Here is a 16,091-nt window from a genome sequence, read left to right as displayed (position 1 = left end):
ATATGTAATATAAACTGTTCTCACCTTTTTCTATCATAATAATTCACAAAAGGGATATTGAACAGCTTGGGTAGATTTGGTTACAACTATTTGCTCAAATGGAGGGCAGAGGCTGTCATGGACTGAATGGGCTGAATGTCCTGTTTCCGTGTTGCATGTTCCATGTATTTCAATGTATCAGTGAAAGGGACAGTATGGAGATGGACAGTGTTGTTGGCAGGTTCAGTAATTGGAAGCTATCTTGATGAGAAATGGGGAGGAATATCTGCATCTGCAATCGCCTCCACTCAAACATCTCCTCAGTCATGTTTGTACTTACAATTCAGCATGCAGACGTGGATAAGATCCTAACCTGCATTTGTGTCCTGAAATAAGAATAATTTTAACATATCCTTGCTTCTGAGCGACACATGGCAGTGCGTTCTGCTTAACCTACCCTCCCAGTGAGACTGAAGACTTCACTCTAGACTTTACGAGGGCTTGTTGATAGTAGAGAATCTACCACAAACAGAGAAAAATAGAGTCAAACACAGTATGTGTAAATATGAAGATCAGTCCATGTGTAGAATGAAGTAAATGTTTGAGCATTTCTTTTGTAAACCTACAAACATTGATCAGACCAACAATTGAAGCTGATGTTTCAAAACCTGTAATATTGAAAAACATTTCCAGCATTTAAAAGAAAATTGAGCAGAAAAATTATGAAGTAGGACAATTAAAGTAACTTAAACAGGGTGTTATTCTAAATTTCTTTTTTAGAATCAGAGGTAATTCATCTCATACAAAATCAAAATAAAGTGAAACAACAAAATATAGCCTCAAGATTTACCTCTCTTCTGTAATAATCATATGTCTTTTTCTGTTGGTAGAAAGAATAGGAAAGTAATTATTGATAATTTTTATATGAAAATATCTTGACTTTGCTAAGTAGTGGGTACAATAGAGTTCAGATTTAAGCAGTATCCACTTCTGCTTGCCTGCATGATAATATTTGTGAATGTTTCTTAAATTTTACCTGTCTGTAATAAGCATCAGCGAATCAATGAGCATCTGTAATACTGATTGCTTAGTTTGAATTAGAGTGTGGTGGATGGACAGTTTCCATCTCTGATCTTGAGGAAATATAGAGGAAAATTGATTATGTGGGTTTAACAGAGTCCTCCCCATTCAATGGTGTGGAGCCAGCATTAGCAGGCAGGAAAGCAACTGGCATTTTTAAAATTAAGAAATATTAATAATAGCAGTGCCACATTTTGAAGAAATTTCACAATCACTAGCAATAACGTTTTTAAGAAATAAAAAAGTATGATGACGCAGAATTTGCTGGAAAAATAATGCTGTGTGACCAAAGTTCACTATTATTGATGTGCAAATCAGCCAAAAAACTTGTAATGAGGAAGAGATGTCCTGTGAATTGCAAATTGACACAAGTTGCTGGACAAATTGCTGTGAGCTTCATGAAAATTGCATTTTGCGCTCAACCACCCCATAAGTATGATGAAATTCCTGCATTTGCACATGAATTTTTCATTAAACACACCACAGAAAGTTAATCCCAGTAAATAACAGTATAAATATTATTTTATCAATATGAACATGACTGCCAATCAACCTCCCTGGCCTGAAAGATGAACAATTAAAAGCGTTGAGTCTCATTTCTTCCAGTAGTGAATTGTTGTTGGAAATTTTTAAAACTGCTTTCCTTTCTTTTTTTCTCTCTCAATCCAATTTTTCTTTCCCTCTCTTTTCTTGTTTCTGATTCGACATTAAATTTACCCACTCTCCTTCTCCGTCCCTCCTCAGTTTATTTCTCAATCCTTTAATCTCATTGGTTAAGGACATACACTATTTGATCCCACATACTCTGTTGCCATTGATGTACCATTATCAGCTCATACCTCCATTAACCTTGTGGTTAAAAGTGTTTTAAACCGAAACATGAGGAACAGGTCTAACAGGACGGGCTGTAATGTGCCTCACTCCATTAAAATCTGGGCCAATACTTTTTTGCCATATCAAAAACTAGTATCACCTGCGTTTTACACAAGCATCTGAACTAATTTTGTAACAAGATTTTCGCAAGTATGGAGAGTGGAGAAGTCAATTTCCTCGAGGTTCCAAGTTCAACGTTAAGTCTGCTGTTTCTGTCTAAGTTACAGTGGACTGCGAATAAAATCTCCAGAGAATTTCCCCCAAATGTTTCCGCTACCTCCTGCACCACCTAGTGGTAAGATTAAGGACACTGGGAACAAATTCTTTTTACCACGGGCAGGGGAGGTGCTACTGGGCTCACACTGCACATTCCATTACATTGGATGACTTACAACAGGTTTCAGCTGAAATGTGATTTACAAACAAAACCTGCCTAAGCTTTGTACACAACATCTGTAAAACAGCGGCATATTTCTGGAAAGCATCCTCCTTGCGGAAAATTTGTTAAATTCAGGTTTAAAAAGAAATTCAGTGGAAAAGACTTGAAACAGAATCATTTGAAAAACCTTTGCCAAAAGAAAACACCTAACTCTTGTGCCTTTAAACCACTTAATGAGTCATTTCTAGGTGTTAAACTGCCATTTCAGAGCATCTGACAATTATTTTAAAAATTGGAAGTGGTTCCTAATTAAAAAAGGGACAGAAAAGACTGGGAAAAGGCTTGATTTGGAGCCAAGGAAATCTGTACATCCAGCTGTAAGCTGTGGTAGAGTCTGTCAGAGGGAGCTGGATAATAATAAATCATTATAAATAATCCAGCTGCCTTTAGTCTGTTGGCAAACTCCCAATTTGCATGTTCATGCATTTGCATGAACTAATTATGCTGCACAGAGAAACCGTGGTGACATTTCCAAAAGTTTTTTTTCAAAAGGTACGGAAATGTGGGAATGTTTGAGCAAAGCTGGGAGGAGTGGCTTGAGGCTATTCATAGGGGGAGAAATCAGTTTGAGGTTCCAGGGTCCTGATTCAAAATCTATGGCTTCTGTTTATAAATTTGTATCAAATATCCACCCCGCCTCGATTTGACATAACGTTATCTCCATTCCAGCTCCATCATGTTGTTTATTCACTGGGGTGGCAGTAACCCTTTGATACCAAGCCAGGGTGTTAACGGGCAGTGTGGGGCTTCACTTAGACACCGTATTATCTGCCCCTCATGTCGAGGCAGTAGCAAAAGGGAGAGGGATGGAGGGTGGGGGGAGGAGGTGGAGAAAGAGTGAGGGTTGGGACAGGGATCAGATGATGGGAGAGGTTATTGGGAAGGAGGCAGCGATTGGTTTGGGAAATTGGGGATGGTGGAGGGTGGCGGGGGGGTGTAGAATCAGTGGTTGGCTTTGTCCCTTGGTTTTAAACTGGAATCAAGATGTTCCCCCAGCTTCACATTACACATCCTGTTTGCTTGTTGCCTGTAAGAGATCTTTAATGACTGTTGGTTAGGCCACATACTGACTTGGTTTTCCTGAAGGCAGCTGGCTAGATGCTGGCTGCACTCAGTTCTGCACAGTTTGACAATAGGGGACCTCAATCAGGAAAGAGCTTTGATGTGCTGAATGACCTTTTCTTGATCATGACCTTATTTATTTTCATCTCTTGAATTTTGGATTTGAATCCAAGCGAGACTGATGGAATGAATGCCTTCTCTCTCTGCTCGTTGTAAACCTCAACACAATTCAAATACAGAAGCAGATTTCTACTGCAATAATCAGGCAATTTCACCTCACTCAGAAAGCCAGGGAACACAGTTGTAGGCATGTATCAGTGTGGTATCAGCTGTGGGCTTGTATGAAGAAGTACAAGTAAATTGCTGTTTCACTTGGAAGGAGTGTTTGGGGCCTTGGACAATGAGTGGGGAGGAGATAAAAGGGCCGGTGTTCAAGGTGGTTGATTATGCTGATCTGTCAATGTCTGTGTGTACAACCCCAGTGAAAGGAAACCAAGAATATCCTGACCTGCACAAACAGCAACTCAGCTCTTTGTGGTCCAAATGCAAAACCATGACCGCAAGGGTGACTAACATTTAATGGGAAGCTAGAGAAATTGAAGGATATGCTGATAAGGTTAGATAAGGAAAAGTCAGAGGAGGCTCACCAGGAGTATAAGTACCAACAGAGACCATTGGGCCTGTTTCTAAATTGTAGACTCTATGATCCACAGGGGCCATTCAGTCCACAACAGCCTGATCCACTCCTCAATTGCCTCCTACACTCACTCCCTTCCCACAGCACTTTTCCATGCAAGCTCAGAAGATGCAACACCGGCCCTTTTACCTCCTCTCCTCTCATTGTCCAAGGCCCTTCTAAACACTCCTTCCAAGTGAAACAGCAATTTACTTGTACTTTTTCAATTTAGTATATTGTATTTGCTGCTCATGATGCAATCTGCTCTAGACTGGGGAAACCAAATGCAGACTGGGTGAACGCTTTGCAGAAAACCTCTGCTCTGTCTGCAGTTGTGACCCTGTGCTTCCTGCTGCATGTCAATTTAATTCTCCACCTTGGTCTCACACTGACCTCTCTATCCTCAGCCTCCTGCACTGTTGCAACGAAACTCAAGGTAAATTCCAGCAGCACCTCATCTTTCAATGAGACACTTTATAGCTTTCCAGACTCAACAATTTCAGATCAGAACCTCTGTCCCCATTTTCTTTGGATAGCATCTGTTGGTAATGATTCTGTTTTTCCTATTTACAAATACTCTAGATCCATCTTTTGTTTCTTTACTTGTCCCATTACCATCTCCTTTTACCTTGCACCATCAACCTTTTTGCCATCCACCCTATCACAGAATTTCCCTTTTGTCCTTTTCTCCCACTTCTCCTTAAAATCCATTTCCCGGATCTGATGAAAGGGCATTGACCTGAAGTGTTAACTCTGTTTCTCTCTCCACAGATGTTGCCAGACCTGCTGAGTATTTCCAGCATTTTCTGTTTTTATTTCAGACTTCCAGCATCTGCAGCATTTACCTTTGCCTATCTGATTCTTTCTGATAGGCCTGCAGTCCTACCTATCGCCATGGAAGCACCATCGCCACAAGGACTGCCACAATTCAAGGAGAGACTCACCAGCCCCTTCCCAGGACAGCCGGAGGGAGCTGGGCAATAAATGCCAGCCTTCCCAGCAATGCCCACATCTCCAGAACAAAGTCACATAGCTGTTTTTCCAGTTATTAGCACAGGTTTCATGACTAATTGATGATCTTTAATAACATTGAGTGAGGCAAATGGAAAGGTCACATCCTCTTGCAGTGTAGTGCTGCCCACTATTATACCTGATCAGGGAGTGATTGATGCAGTTGCTGGGAAATAGAGGAACAGATCATTTCCTTTCCCTAACACTGTTTAAACGAACACCAGAAACTCATAGTGAGCTCATCCAGTAACTCAGCACAGTCTTCAAGTCTTTCACTTTATAACATTCAACATTATGGTTTCACAGCTAAACAGTCAGAACACAAAAGCTGTACAGCAACATTATTCTACTCAAAAAGGAATAAATTAAACAGCAACTGCTTGGAAGAAGGTTTAACTATCTGAGCCCAAGGAATGGGAAAAGCCCACTGAATCTAAGAATGCCCCTTTTGACTGATCTCATCCCCTCTTCTTAGACAGTCCCTCAGGATCGAGGATGACTTGCTTCAACTCTGGTCCTGAGATGGCTGAGTACTCTGATGCACAATCTGCCAACTCTGCCACATGTGGGGCAGGTGGTGTTTGAAAGGTTGGGCAGATGAGATGTCTGGAGGTTAGTGCGGTCCCTCTGATGCCTCGACTTCATCTGTGTGTGTTCCCGACGAAGTCTCTCGATGTGTTCACTGCCTTCCCGAATGAGCTTTCCCCATTTTGATCAGTCACCAGCTAGGGTCTCCCGTGAATCAATGGGGATGTTTGACCTCTTCAGGGATGCTTTGGGGACATCCCCAAAGCTTTTCCGCTGTCCTCCTGGGCATCTCCTACTGTGACTGAGTTCCAAGTAGAACAGTTGCTTCAGGAGTCCATTGTCGGGGATACAAACATGACCTGCCCAGCGGAGCTGGTTTTGAGTGATTAGCCTCAATGCTGGTCATGTTGACTTGTGGAGAGGGCACTGCTATTGGATCGTCTTTTTTTCCACTGGATTTGAAGGATCTTGCGAAGGCGCTCTGGCGGTAGTATTTTGAGGGGCCTGTTGTAGGTTATCCAAGTCTCTGAAGCAGATAGGGAATCACTGCTGCCTGGTAAAGCATGACCTTAGTCTCAGGATTTGAGATCCTGGTCCTCAAATACTCTTTCCCTCAGTCGGTCAAAAGGTTGAGCTGGCACACTGGAGGGGATGATGAATTTCATTGTCTATATCTGCCTTCATTGAGAGGAGGCTCCCAAGTTATGGAAAATGGTCCCCATTTTCTGGGATCTCAATCTGACCAATCTGTCTACATTCCTCAATTCCTTCTCTTGTTCCAAAAACACATCAAATTGTCCCATGGACTCTTGCACATTGTCTGTGTCAATGGGTTTCCCTGTTAACTAATTCTACATTTCTGCTTCCCTCCGATTGACAAAGGATTCTGTTTGATTTCCCAACTTCCTCCTAATTTCCATGGGTACATTTTTCTATGAGTAAAGATAGTTTTTTTTAAAATACAAATGGTATCCCCACCCCAAACAACTTTAATATAAGCAGGTCTGGCAGCACCTGCGGAGAGGAACACAGTTAACGTTTCGAGTCCGTATGACTCTTCAACAGAACTAAGTAAAAATAGAAGAAAGGTGAAATATAAGCTGGTTTAAGGGGGGTGGTACAAGTAGAGCTGGTTAGAGGGCCAGTGATAGGTGGAGGGACAAGTAGAGCTGGATAGAGGGCCAGTGGTAGTTGAAGATAGTCTATCACTAGTAACTAGTAACGAGTCCTCATGACCCTTCGACAGAACTTGAGTTCGAGTCCAAAAAAGAGTTGAAATATAAGCTGGTTTAAGGTGTGTGTGTGGGGGGCGGAGAGAGAGAGAGAGAGAGAGAGAGAGAGGTGGAGGGGGGAGGGGATGTGGTTGTAGGGACAAACAAGCAGTGATAGAAGCAGATCATCAAAAGATGTCAACAACAATAGTACAAATAGATCTTCTGGGGATCTCCCTCCCACAGCTTCCAACCTGATAGTCACCCAACCTCGGACGGCCCGCTTCTATCTCCTACCCAAAATCCACAAACTGCCCCAGTAGACCGATCGACTCAGCTTGCTCCTGCCCCACAGAACTCATTTCTCGTTATCTTGACTCCCTTCTCTCTCCCCTTGTCCAGTCCCTTCCCACCTACATCCGTGATTCCTCTGACACCTTACGTCACATCAACAACTTCCAGTTCCCTGGCCCCAACCGCTTCCTCTTCACCATGGACGTCCAATCCCTCTACACCTCCATCCCCCCCCAGGATGGTCTGAGGGCCCTTAGCTTCTTCCTCGAACAGAGGCCCGAACAATCCCCATCCACCACTACTCTCCTCCATCTGGCTGAACTTGTCCTCACGCTGAACAATTTCTCCTTCAACTCCTCTCACTTCCTCCAAATAAAAGGTGTGGCTATGGGTACCCGCATGGGCCCCAGCTATGCCTGTCTCTTTATGGGGTATGTGGAACATTCCTTGTTCCAGTCCTACTCCGGCCCCCTTCCACAACTCTTTCTCCGGTACATCGATGATTACTTCAGTGCCGCTTCATGCTCTCGTCGGGACTTGGAAAAATTTATTAATTTTGCTTCCAATCTCCACCCCTCCATCATTTTCACGTGGTCCATCTCTGACACTTCCCTTCCCTTCCTTGACCTCTCTGTCTCAATCTCTGGTGATAGACTGTCCACCAATATCCATTACAAACCCACCGACTCCCACAGCTATCTCGACTACAGCACCTCACACCCCGCTTCCTGTAAGGACTCCATCCCATTCTCTCAGTTCCTTCGCCTCCGTCACATCTGTTCCGATGATGCTACCTTCAAAAACAGTTCCTCTGACATGTCCTCCTTCTTCCTTAACCGAGGTTTTCCACCCACGGTCGTTGACAGGGCCCTCAACCGTGTCTGGCCCATCTCCCGCGCATCCGCCCTCACGCCTTCTCCTCCCTCCCAGAAACATGATAGGGTCCCCCTTGTCGTCACTTATCACCCCACCAGCCTCCGCATTCAAAGGATCATCCTCCGCCATTTCCGCCAACTCCAGCATGATGCCACCACCAAACACATCTTCCCTTCACCCCCCCTATCTGCATTCCGTAGGGATCGCTCCCTCCGGGACACCCTGGTCCACTCCTCCATCAGCCCCTACTCCTCAACCCCCTCCTATGGCACCACCCCATGCCCACGCAAAAGATGCAACACCTGCCCCTTCACTTCCTCTCTCCTCACCGTCCAAGGACCCAAACACTCCTTTCAAGTGAAGCAGCATTTCACTTGCATTTCCCCCAACTTAGTCTACTGCATTCGTTGCTCCCAATGTGGTCTCCTCTACATTGGAGAGACCAAACGTAAACTGGGCGACCGCTTTGCAGAACACCTGCGGTCTGTCCGCAAGAATGACCCAAACCTCCCTGTCGCTTGCCATTTTAACACTCCACCCTGCTCTCTTGCCCACATGTCTGTCCTTGGCTTGCTGCATTGTTCCAGTGAAGCCCAACGCAAACTGGAGGAACAACACCTCATCTTCCGACTAGGCCCTTTACAGCCTTCCGGACTGAATATTGAATTCAACAACTTTAGGTCGTGAGCTCCCTCCCCCATCCCCACCCCCTTTCTGTTTCCCCCTTCCTTTTTTTTCCAATAAAGTATAAAGATTTTCCTTTTCCCACCTATTTCCATTATTTTTAAAAAAAAACACCCCCACTAGAGCTATACCTTGAGTGCCCTACCATCCATTCTTAATTAGCACATTCGTTTAGATAATATCACCAACTTTAACTTTAACACCTATGTGTTCTTTTGTACTATTGTCGTTGACATCTTTTGATGATCTGCTTCTATCACTGCTTGTTTGTCCCTACAACCACACCCCCCCGCCTCCACCTCTCTCTCTCTCTCTCTCTCCGCCCCCCACACACACACCTTAAACCAGCTTATATTTCAACTCTTTCTTGGACTCGAACTCAAGTTCTGTCGAAGGGTCATGAGGACTGGAAACGTCAACTCTTTTCTTCTCCGCTGATGCTGCCAGACCTGCTGAGTTTTTCCAGGTAATTCTGTTTTTGTTTTTGTTTTAGAAAGGTTCTTGATTGGTAAGGGGATGAAAGGTTATGGGGAGAAGGCGGGAGAATGGGGTTGGGAAACTTATCAGCCATGATTGAATGGCAGGGCAGACCCGATGGGCCGAATCGCCTATTTTCTGCTCCTATGTGTTATGGACTTATGAAACACCTCAGCGGGATTATAGTAAATGAGAACTAAACTCTATAGGAACAAGAGGATGGAGAGGGAGGGCAACAGAAACAGGGACAGAGACAGAGACAAGAATAGGGTTAGGGACAGAGCAAAGGACAGAAATAGAGATGGTGATTGAGGATAATGATAAGGAATGGGGACAGAGAGACTTAAGGATGGGGTAGAGACAGAGATATGGGAAGTGAAATATGTCACAGTCTTCTGACAGATCCAGCAGATAGACAGTCACAAGACACTAATGAACAGGAAGAATCTGAATGGAAACAAAAAGAGAAAAATGAACAGATTTAATTAGTAAACTATACGGCATTGATATCATTACACAGAATTTACTGCAAATTTTTCCTTATTCGTTGGCAAGTCCAATGTTTATTGCCCATCCCTAATTGCCCTTGAACTGAATGGCTTGCTTGGCCATTTCAGGGGACAGTTAAGAGTCAATCACGTTGCTGTGGGTCTGGAGTCACATGTAGGCCAGACCAGGTAAGGACAGCAGATTTCCTTTCCTAAAGGTCATTAGTGAACTGGATGGGTTTTTACAACAACTGCTGATAGTTTCATGATCATGATCTGAGACTAGCTTTTCAATTCCAGATTTATTTATTGAATTTTGAACCCGTGTCCCCATGGAATTTGCCTGGGCTTCTGGATCACTAGTCCAGTGACATTACCACTACATCACCATCTCCTCTTCAAATGTACGTTCGTCATAAACTGAGAGCCCCTGAATATCAAAGCACTGGCAGAATTGAGAACAAAATAAGAGAGAGGATGATCCCAACCAAGCACTCCAAGCATAAAGCTTCACTCTCAGAATATCATGGAAACACAGTGCCCAATTTCTCATTCATTTAATCCAAGACAGGATGTCCGACCAGCACTCTCAGCAGGATCACTCATCACTGATCGGATAATAAACTCTTCAGATTTTCAAAAGTCTGTTTTTCTGTTTTCAAGGTATCGGCGTTACCTTTTTAATAAAAGAGTTGAAGAAAAACCAGAGCTTTGTGCAAAATTTCTGCTTTCCAGAATTGTGAAATGACAGAATGGCAGCAGATCATCACCAATTAATTTCTTAGTTGGGCATTGGATGTCTTGCTGCAAAATGTAGCTCGGATTTGGAGGGTTTGCTAACGAAAAGGATGTGAGGAAGTGGGTGACACAGGTCAGCAATGATGATATTGTTTAAACACAACACTTTAGTAAAGCCAAAGTTCACCTGATGCTAAAAGCTATCTTTAGATCCCACAATAACAACAACTTGCATTTATGCAGCACCTTTAACATAGGATCACATCCAAAAGTGCTTCACAGCAGCGTTATCAGATTAAAGATTGACCCTAAACCAAAGGAGGAGACATTAGGATAGGTAACCAAGGTAGGAGGGTGTAGTAACTAGATGTATTGTCCCTACCTCCTGTCAATCACTCAACATGTGATGCAATTACGGGGGCATCGACCAATAAGCTTATTGCATGGGTAATCCTGCGGGTGGGGCTTCCGACAAAGAGATCACACCTAGCATGCAAGCACCTCTGCATGTCTCCTAAATAAAGTTTAGCCTTTTCTTCAAATTTGTTGCTCCATCAAGTTATTACAGAGGGAGGGAATTCCAAAGCATGGGGCCCAGGTAGTTGAAGGCACAGCTGCTAGTGGTGAAGTGAATAAAATTGGGGATGTGCAAGATGCCCGAGTTAGAGGAACGCAGATATTCCGGAAGATGTAGGGCAGGTGGAGATTACAAAGATTGGGAGGGGCAAGGTGACGGAGGGAATTTAAACACAAGCATAAGTATTCTGAGCAGATGGATCCAATTTAGTTCAATGAGCACAGTGGGTGATGAGTGAACGAGTCTCAGTGAAGGTACTGACTGGATGTCCAGTCTCAACCCTTGCTCTAATCCTCCAAGGCAGCTACTGACCTTTTAGTCACAGGGATGGGGACAGGAACATCAGTCATCATTGTCGTGTCTAATTATTATTCAGGGACCACTGATGGAAAGTGCATGTCAGGTGACTGACCTCAGGAATGAAGTCCCTAATGATCAAACAGCTGACTGACTGTCAAGAGAGGTCCCGTGGGTGAGTTGTGCGTGGGTTCCTGTAGCCAATGGACCCTGAATTCTGGCAAGGAATCATCACCCACAGGGCAAGAGGGCAACAAAAAGAGAGCAAAAGTGAATAAAATCACTTTTTAAAAAATTAATTTTTTAAGTTCATTCACAGGATGTGGGCATCATTGGCTTGGTCCGCACTGACTACCCAATCCCTAATTGCCCTTGAGAAGGTGGTGGTGAGCTGCCTTCTTGAACCGCTGCAGTCCCTGGGTGTAGGTACACCCACAGTGCTGTTAGGGAGGGGGTTCCAGGATTTTGACCCAGCGACAGTGAAGGAATGGTGATATAGTTCCAAAGAAGGACTGAGGCAGGGATGTGCGGAGTCGGGTGGAGCATGAATTACGAAGCAGCAGGAGGGAGAGACCACCTGGTGGGTTAGGGCTGAGTACTTCCCATAAGAAGTTAGAGTGAGAGGCCCATCAATGCCTACTCCAAATGGATATTCCCTGGAGAACCTGGCTAGTATATCTACTCAACTCTGACTTGTCAGGTGGAGTCAGGAAGTGACAACACAGAGGAAACCCTGATTCTGTGAGAAATTATATCTCAAAAAGAAACAAGTTTTGTTTTAATTAAACAATGATTTAGCTGCGAGGCAGCAGTTTCAATGATTAAATCTAAACCCGGTAGTGCAAAAAAAAACCCAATTAAAATTATAATTAATGTTGAGCTTCTGTAAACAGATTGTGATAAGCATGCGGCTGGAATATTAATCATCTCAGAGATCAAAGCAAATCAACCGCCTCAGTACCTCAAAGAGAAGCTAAAACCCTGTAGCTTGCAGCTCTCATTATTTTGCCTTTAAACTTTGTTTTCACTGAGAGAGAGAGAATGAAGGCAATTTTATTTAGCTGTGGCCAAGCTCTCACTCAATGCTTCGTGTCGACAGATGTCTTGTTTTATTCACAATCAGTTGCCTCGCCGGCTCTCAGAATATTCAGATACTGCTACTTGAAGCAAGTGCACAATACACGTTGTGAAACCCTGGCAGCCTCTTCTGTTCTCGTTGCCCATGGCAACCTTCGCCCCCGCTAAGACTCGGCAATTATCTGTTGCTAAGAGTCAAAAGGTTTCAGAAACTCCCTAGCGAAATGGAGATTCCAGTGTTCGGCACCGGAATGGCAGGACTGGGAAACTCTGAAAGGGCTTGAGATTAAAGACTTGCCTGGTTCTGACTGTGAATGCAGCAGCATGTCTATACAGATACAACAACAACCTAGATTGATAAAGCGCCATTGACGGAATAAAATGTTCCAAGGCGCTTCACAGGAGTCTAATAAAACAAAGCATGACAGTGAGCCATGTAAAGAGATATTGGGCTGGATCTTACGGTCTGCCCGCCAGGTGTGTTTTTGGCAGGGGGGGGCACGTAAGGTATATGGGGTGGGTAGCCCACTTTCTCCCACCCCCACCGCCCCCTCCCAACCAGGTCTCCATAATACAGGGGGTTGGTAAGGTGCCCACTAGCCTGCCCGCCCTTTGACCTATTGAGGCCCTCATCTACCCAATTAAGTAGCAATTAAGGCCCTCAATCCACCTCTACTGCCTTAGCACACTGAGCAGTGGAAGGTGGGCAAGTGGGAAGGCCCTTTTTTCACCAAAGTTGGTACCTGCCTGTCTGGCCTTCCAAACCCACCCCTCCCCCACCAACTTTGTCCCTCTCTCTAGGGTCCAATCAGTTGGACGGCAACTCTTGAGAGTGGGACTTCCTTCCACTGAGATTATCGTATTATCGCTGTGGGGCGGGGCCTTTTTTAAACTCAGTCATTTACGAACAACTTTTCTTCCAGAGGGGACGAGCAGTACGTCACCCCTCCTCCACCACTGCCACCACCAACCACCCCCACCCCCCCACACCCTGTAAAACCCAGCCCCGTTAGGTCAGATGACCAAAGACTTGGTCAAAGAGGTAGGTTTTAAGAATTGTCTTAAAGAGGGAAAGTGAGAGAGAGAGAGAGAGAGAGAGAGAGAGAGAGGGTGTCAGGAGGGAATTTCAGAGCTTGGAGCCTAAGCAGCTGAAGGAAAACATTATGGATGGAATTTGATGACATTGGGATTTTACGGTCCCACCGAAGTCAATGGACTTTTAAAGGCTTTTAAAGACCCCACCTTTGCCTTGTTGGGGTGTAAGATTCCGCCTTATTAGTCTGATGGTATTCAGTGTGCACCCCCCCCCCCCCCACCCCCCAAGATCGCTGTGGTCCTCTAATTCCGGCCTCTGGAATGTCCCTGATTTAAAGCGCTGCACCATTAGTGGCTGTGCCTTCAGCTGCCCAGGCCCCAAGCTCTGGAAATCCCTCCCTACATCTCTCCACCTCCCTATCTCTCCCTATCCTCCTTTAAGACACTCCTTAAAACCCAGCTCTTTAACCAAGCTTCAGCTCACTTGTCCCAATATCTCCTCATGTGGCTCAGTGTAAAATTTTTGCTTGGTGATCATAAGAACTAGGAGCAGGTGGAGGCCATTCAGCTGTTCAAACCTGCTCCATCATTCAATGAGATCACAGCTGATCTTCTACTTCAACCGCAGGGCGCTAGTCGGGGGGCAGGGAGCGGATTAATTGCTCTTGTGAAGTAATTTACGATGTTAATGGTGCTATTTGAATACAAGTTTTTGCTCTTTTAGTGTAAAAAGGGGGAAAATTAACGCCTCACGGTTCCTGGTTTCCACAACAGGGTCATTGCTTAAATATACTTCATCATCTCATTCTCCTGACTAATAACTATCTCTCAAATAACATCACTAAAACAGATTATCTGATCATCGTCACATTGCTGTTTGTGGGATCTTGCTATGTGCAAATTGGCTGCTACTTTTCCTACATTACAATGATAACTATACTTCAAAAAGTATTTCATTGGCTGTAAAGTGCTTTGTGACATCCTGAGGTGGTGGTAAATGTAAGACTTTCTTAGTATAGTCAAGAGGTGATAACAGCTAACTGGTCATGGAGCTGGATGAAGTCCATAACTCAGTTAGGGCCTCATAACTATGAGATACTGCAATCACATTCATCGACCAATAGTAAACTGGCATTGTAAAATTCTCCTCAGATCAGTAAAATAACTTATGGAATCTATGCAAAGATAGAAAATGAAAGATACAATTGAACAAAATGCTAGCAAATAAAATAACGATGGCCTTTTCTGAAGGTTAACGACCTGAAACGTTAACCCTGTTTCTCTCTTTTCTTGGCTGGACCTCCTCAGTATTTCCAGCATTTTCTGATTTTATTTCAGATTTCCAGCATCTGCACTATTTTGCTTTTGTATTGGGTCACTGAGGAGTGGACCATACGCTCCCTTGGGCATGTTCTGTCATTCAATAAGATCATTTATTTTTTATTCTTTCATGGGACGTGGGCATTACTGGCAATACCAACTTTTGTTGCCCATCCCTAACTGCCCTTGAGAAGGTGGTGGTGATCGTGGCTGATCTTCTACCCTCAACTCTACTTTTCTGCCTTAATCCCTTGAGATGAGATCCCATCATCTTGACTTGGACAGTTTCTTGTATGTAAATTCCATTAAGCACTTCCCTGACCCAAGCTCCCACCTTTCCTGTGGGGAAACAGCCTTTTTCCCATTTGCAATGATGGCCCGTCTCTCCCATTCCGCCTACACGCAGAGTGAAATTAGCAGATTGAGCTCACCACACGCACAGGAAGATCCCAGCTTTTAAGAGGTGGTGCATTATCCGCAGCAATAGTAGGGCTGCCATGGGAAGTCTGGGCTTCCCATTCGACTGGGGAGGTGGAAACCAAAGTCAGGGGTCCGGTTTCTGATCACTGCCCCAGCAACTCGACACCCCCCCCCCTTCCCCAAACCACCTCACCCCCACATCTATCCCTGGTGGGGTAGAACCGATTTGCGATGCTGCCCGCAGTCAATTTGGGTCATCAGCGTTGATTGCCATGTACAAATTGGGAGCCACTTGGGAAAGTTCATCCAAAGCAGTTTCCACAGATGGACAATGCACCAAGCTGCCCCCGGAGTGGTTGTGTGCCAGAGGGGGTGGGTGGGGAGGAGGGGAGGGCACTGCCACATGTTTGCAATGGCCACAGGGCCCACGGACAGGCACTACTTCTCCGAGTCACCAGGAGAACCCGAGCACGTAGCTCCCTGAAAACTAGTCGCCAAACAGGCCCAGGAGCTGGCCTCACCTGCTCTACCTTGTCTGCATTCGGATCTGTTGCACGGTTAATCCCATAATCAAGGACATCCAGAGTTCCTGGCTGTTGGAAAAGTCCCAGAGAAGATGCAATGTTAGCCAACAATATAAACCATTACACAACGATTTCTTGGTGTTTTATACAAAGGGTGAATTCTGGGTGTGACTAGCACATTTCAAATCTTTTGTTTCCTTTTATTTAGAATTGAATCTGAGACATTCAAAGATTACAGTATGTGTGAGAGGCCATTCAGCCCATTGTGTCGATACCACCTCAGAGAGGCCGGCTGTGGCTCAGTGGGTAGCACATTTGCTTCTGAGTAAGTGGATTCAAGTCCCATTCCAGAGACCCGAGCACAAAATCCAGGCTGACAATCCAGTGTGGTACTGAGGGAGTGCGGCACTGTTGGTGGGGCTGTC

The 16,091-nt window shown here is 44.7% G+C and overlaps 1 protein-coding gene across 1 annotated transcript in view; it reads right to left on the bottom strand.

Annotated features, from left to right (window-relative positions):
* The window catches only part of rgs9b (regulator of G protein signaling 9b), an 89,171-nt gene that overhangs the window by 27,119 nt on the left and 45,961 nt on the right, over nucleotides 1-16,091 (bottom strand). The window contains exons 9-11 of the mRNA XM_041216848.1: nucleotides 15,664-15,735; nucleotides 830-859; nucleotides 437-498 (exon numbers count right to left, since the gene is read on the bottom strand). Coding sequence (XP_041072782.1) covers nucleotides 437-498; nucleotides 830-859; nucleotides 15,664-15,735 — 164 coding nt within the window. The remainder of the gene's footprint in view (nucleotides 1-436; nucleotides 499-829; nucleotides 860-15,663; nucleotides 15,736-16,091) is intronic.

The sequence above is a fragment of the Carcharodon carcharias genome, chromosome 22 (assembly GCF_017639515.1).
Source record: "Carcharodon carcharias isolate sCarCar2 chromosome 22, sCarCar2.pri, whole genome shotgun sequence".
Taxonomy (NCBI): domain Eukaryota; kingdom Metazoa; phylum Chordata; class Chondrichthyes; order Lamniformes; family Lamnidae; genus Carcharodon; species Carcharodon carcharias.
Note: the sequence above shows the minus strand (reverse complement) of the source record. Positions and strands in the feature narration are given on the sequence as shown.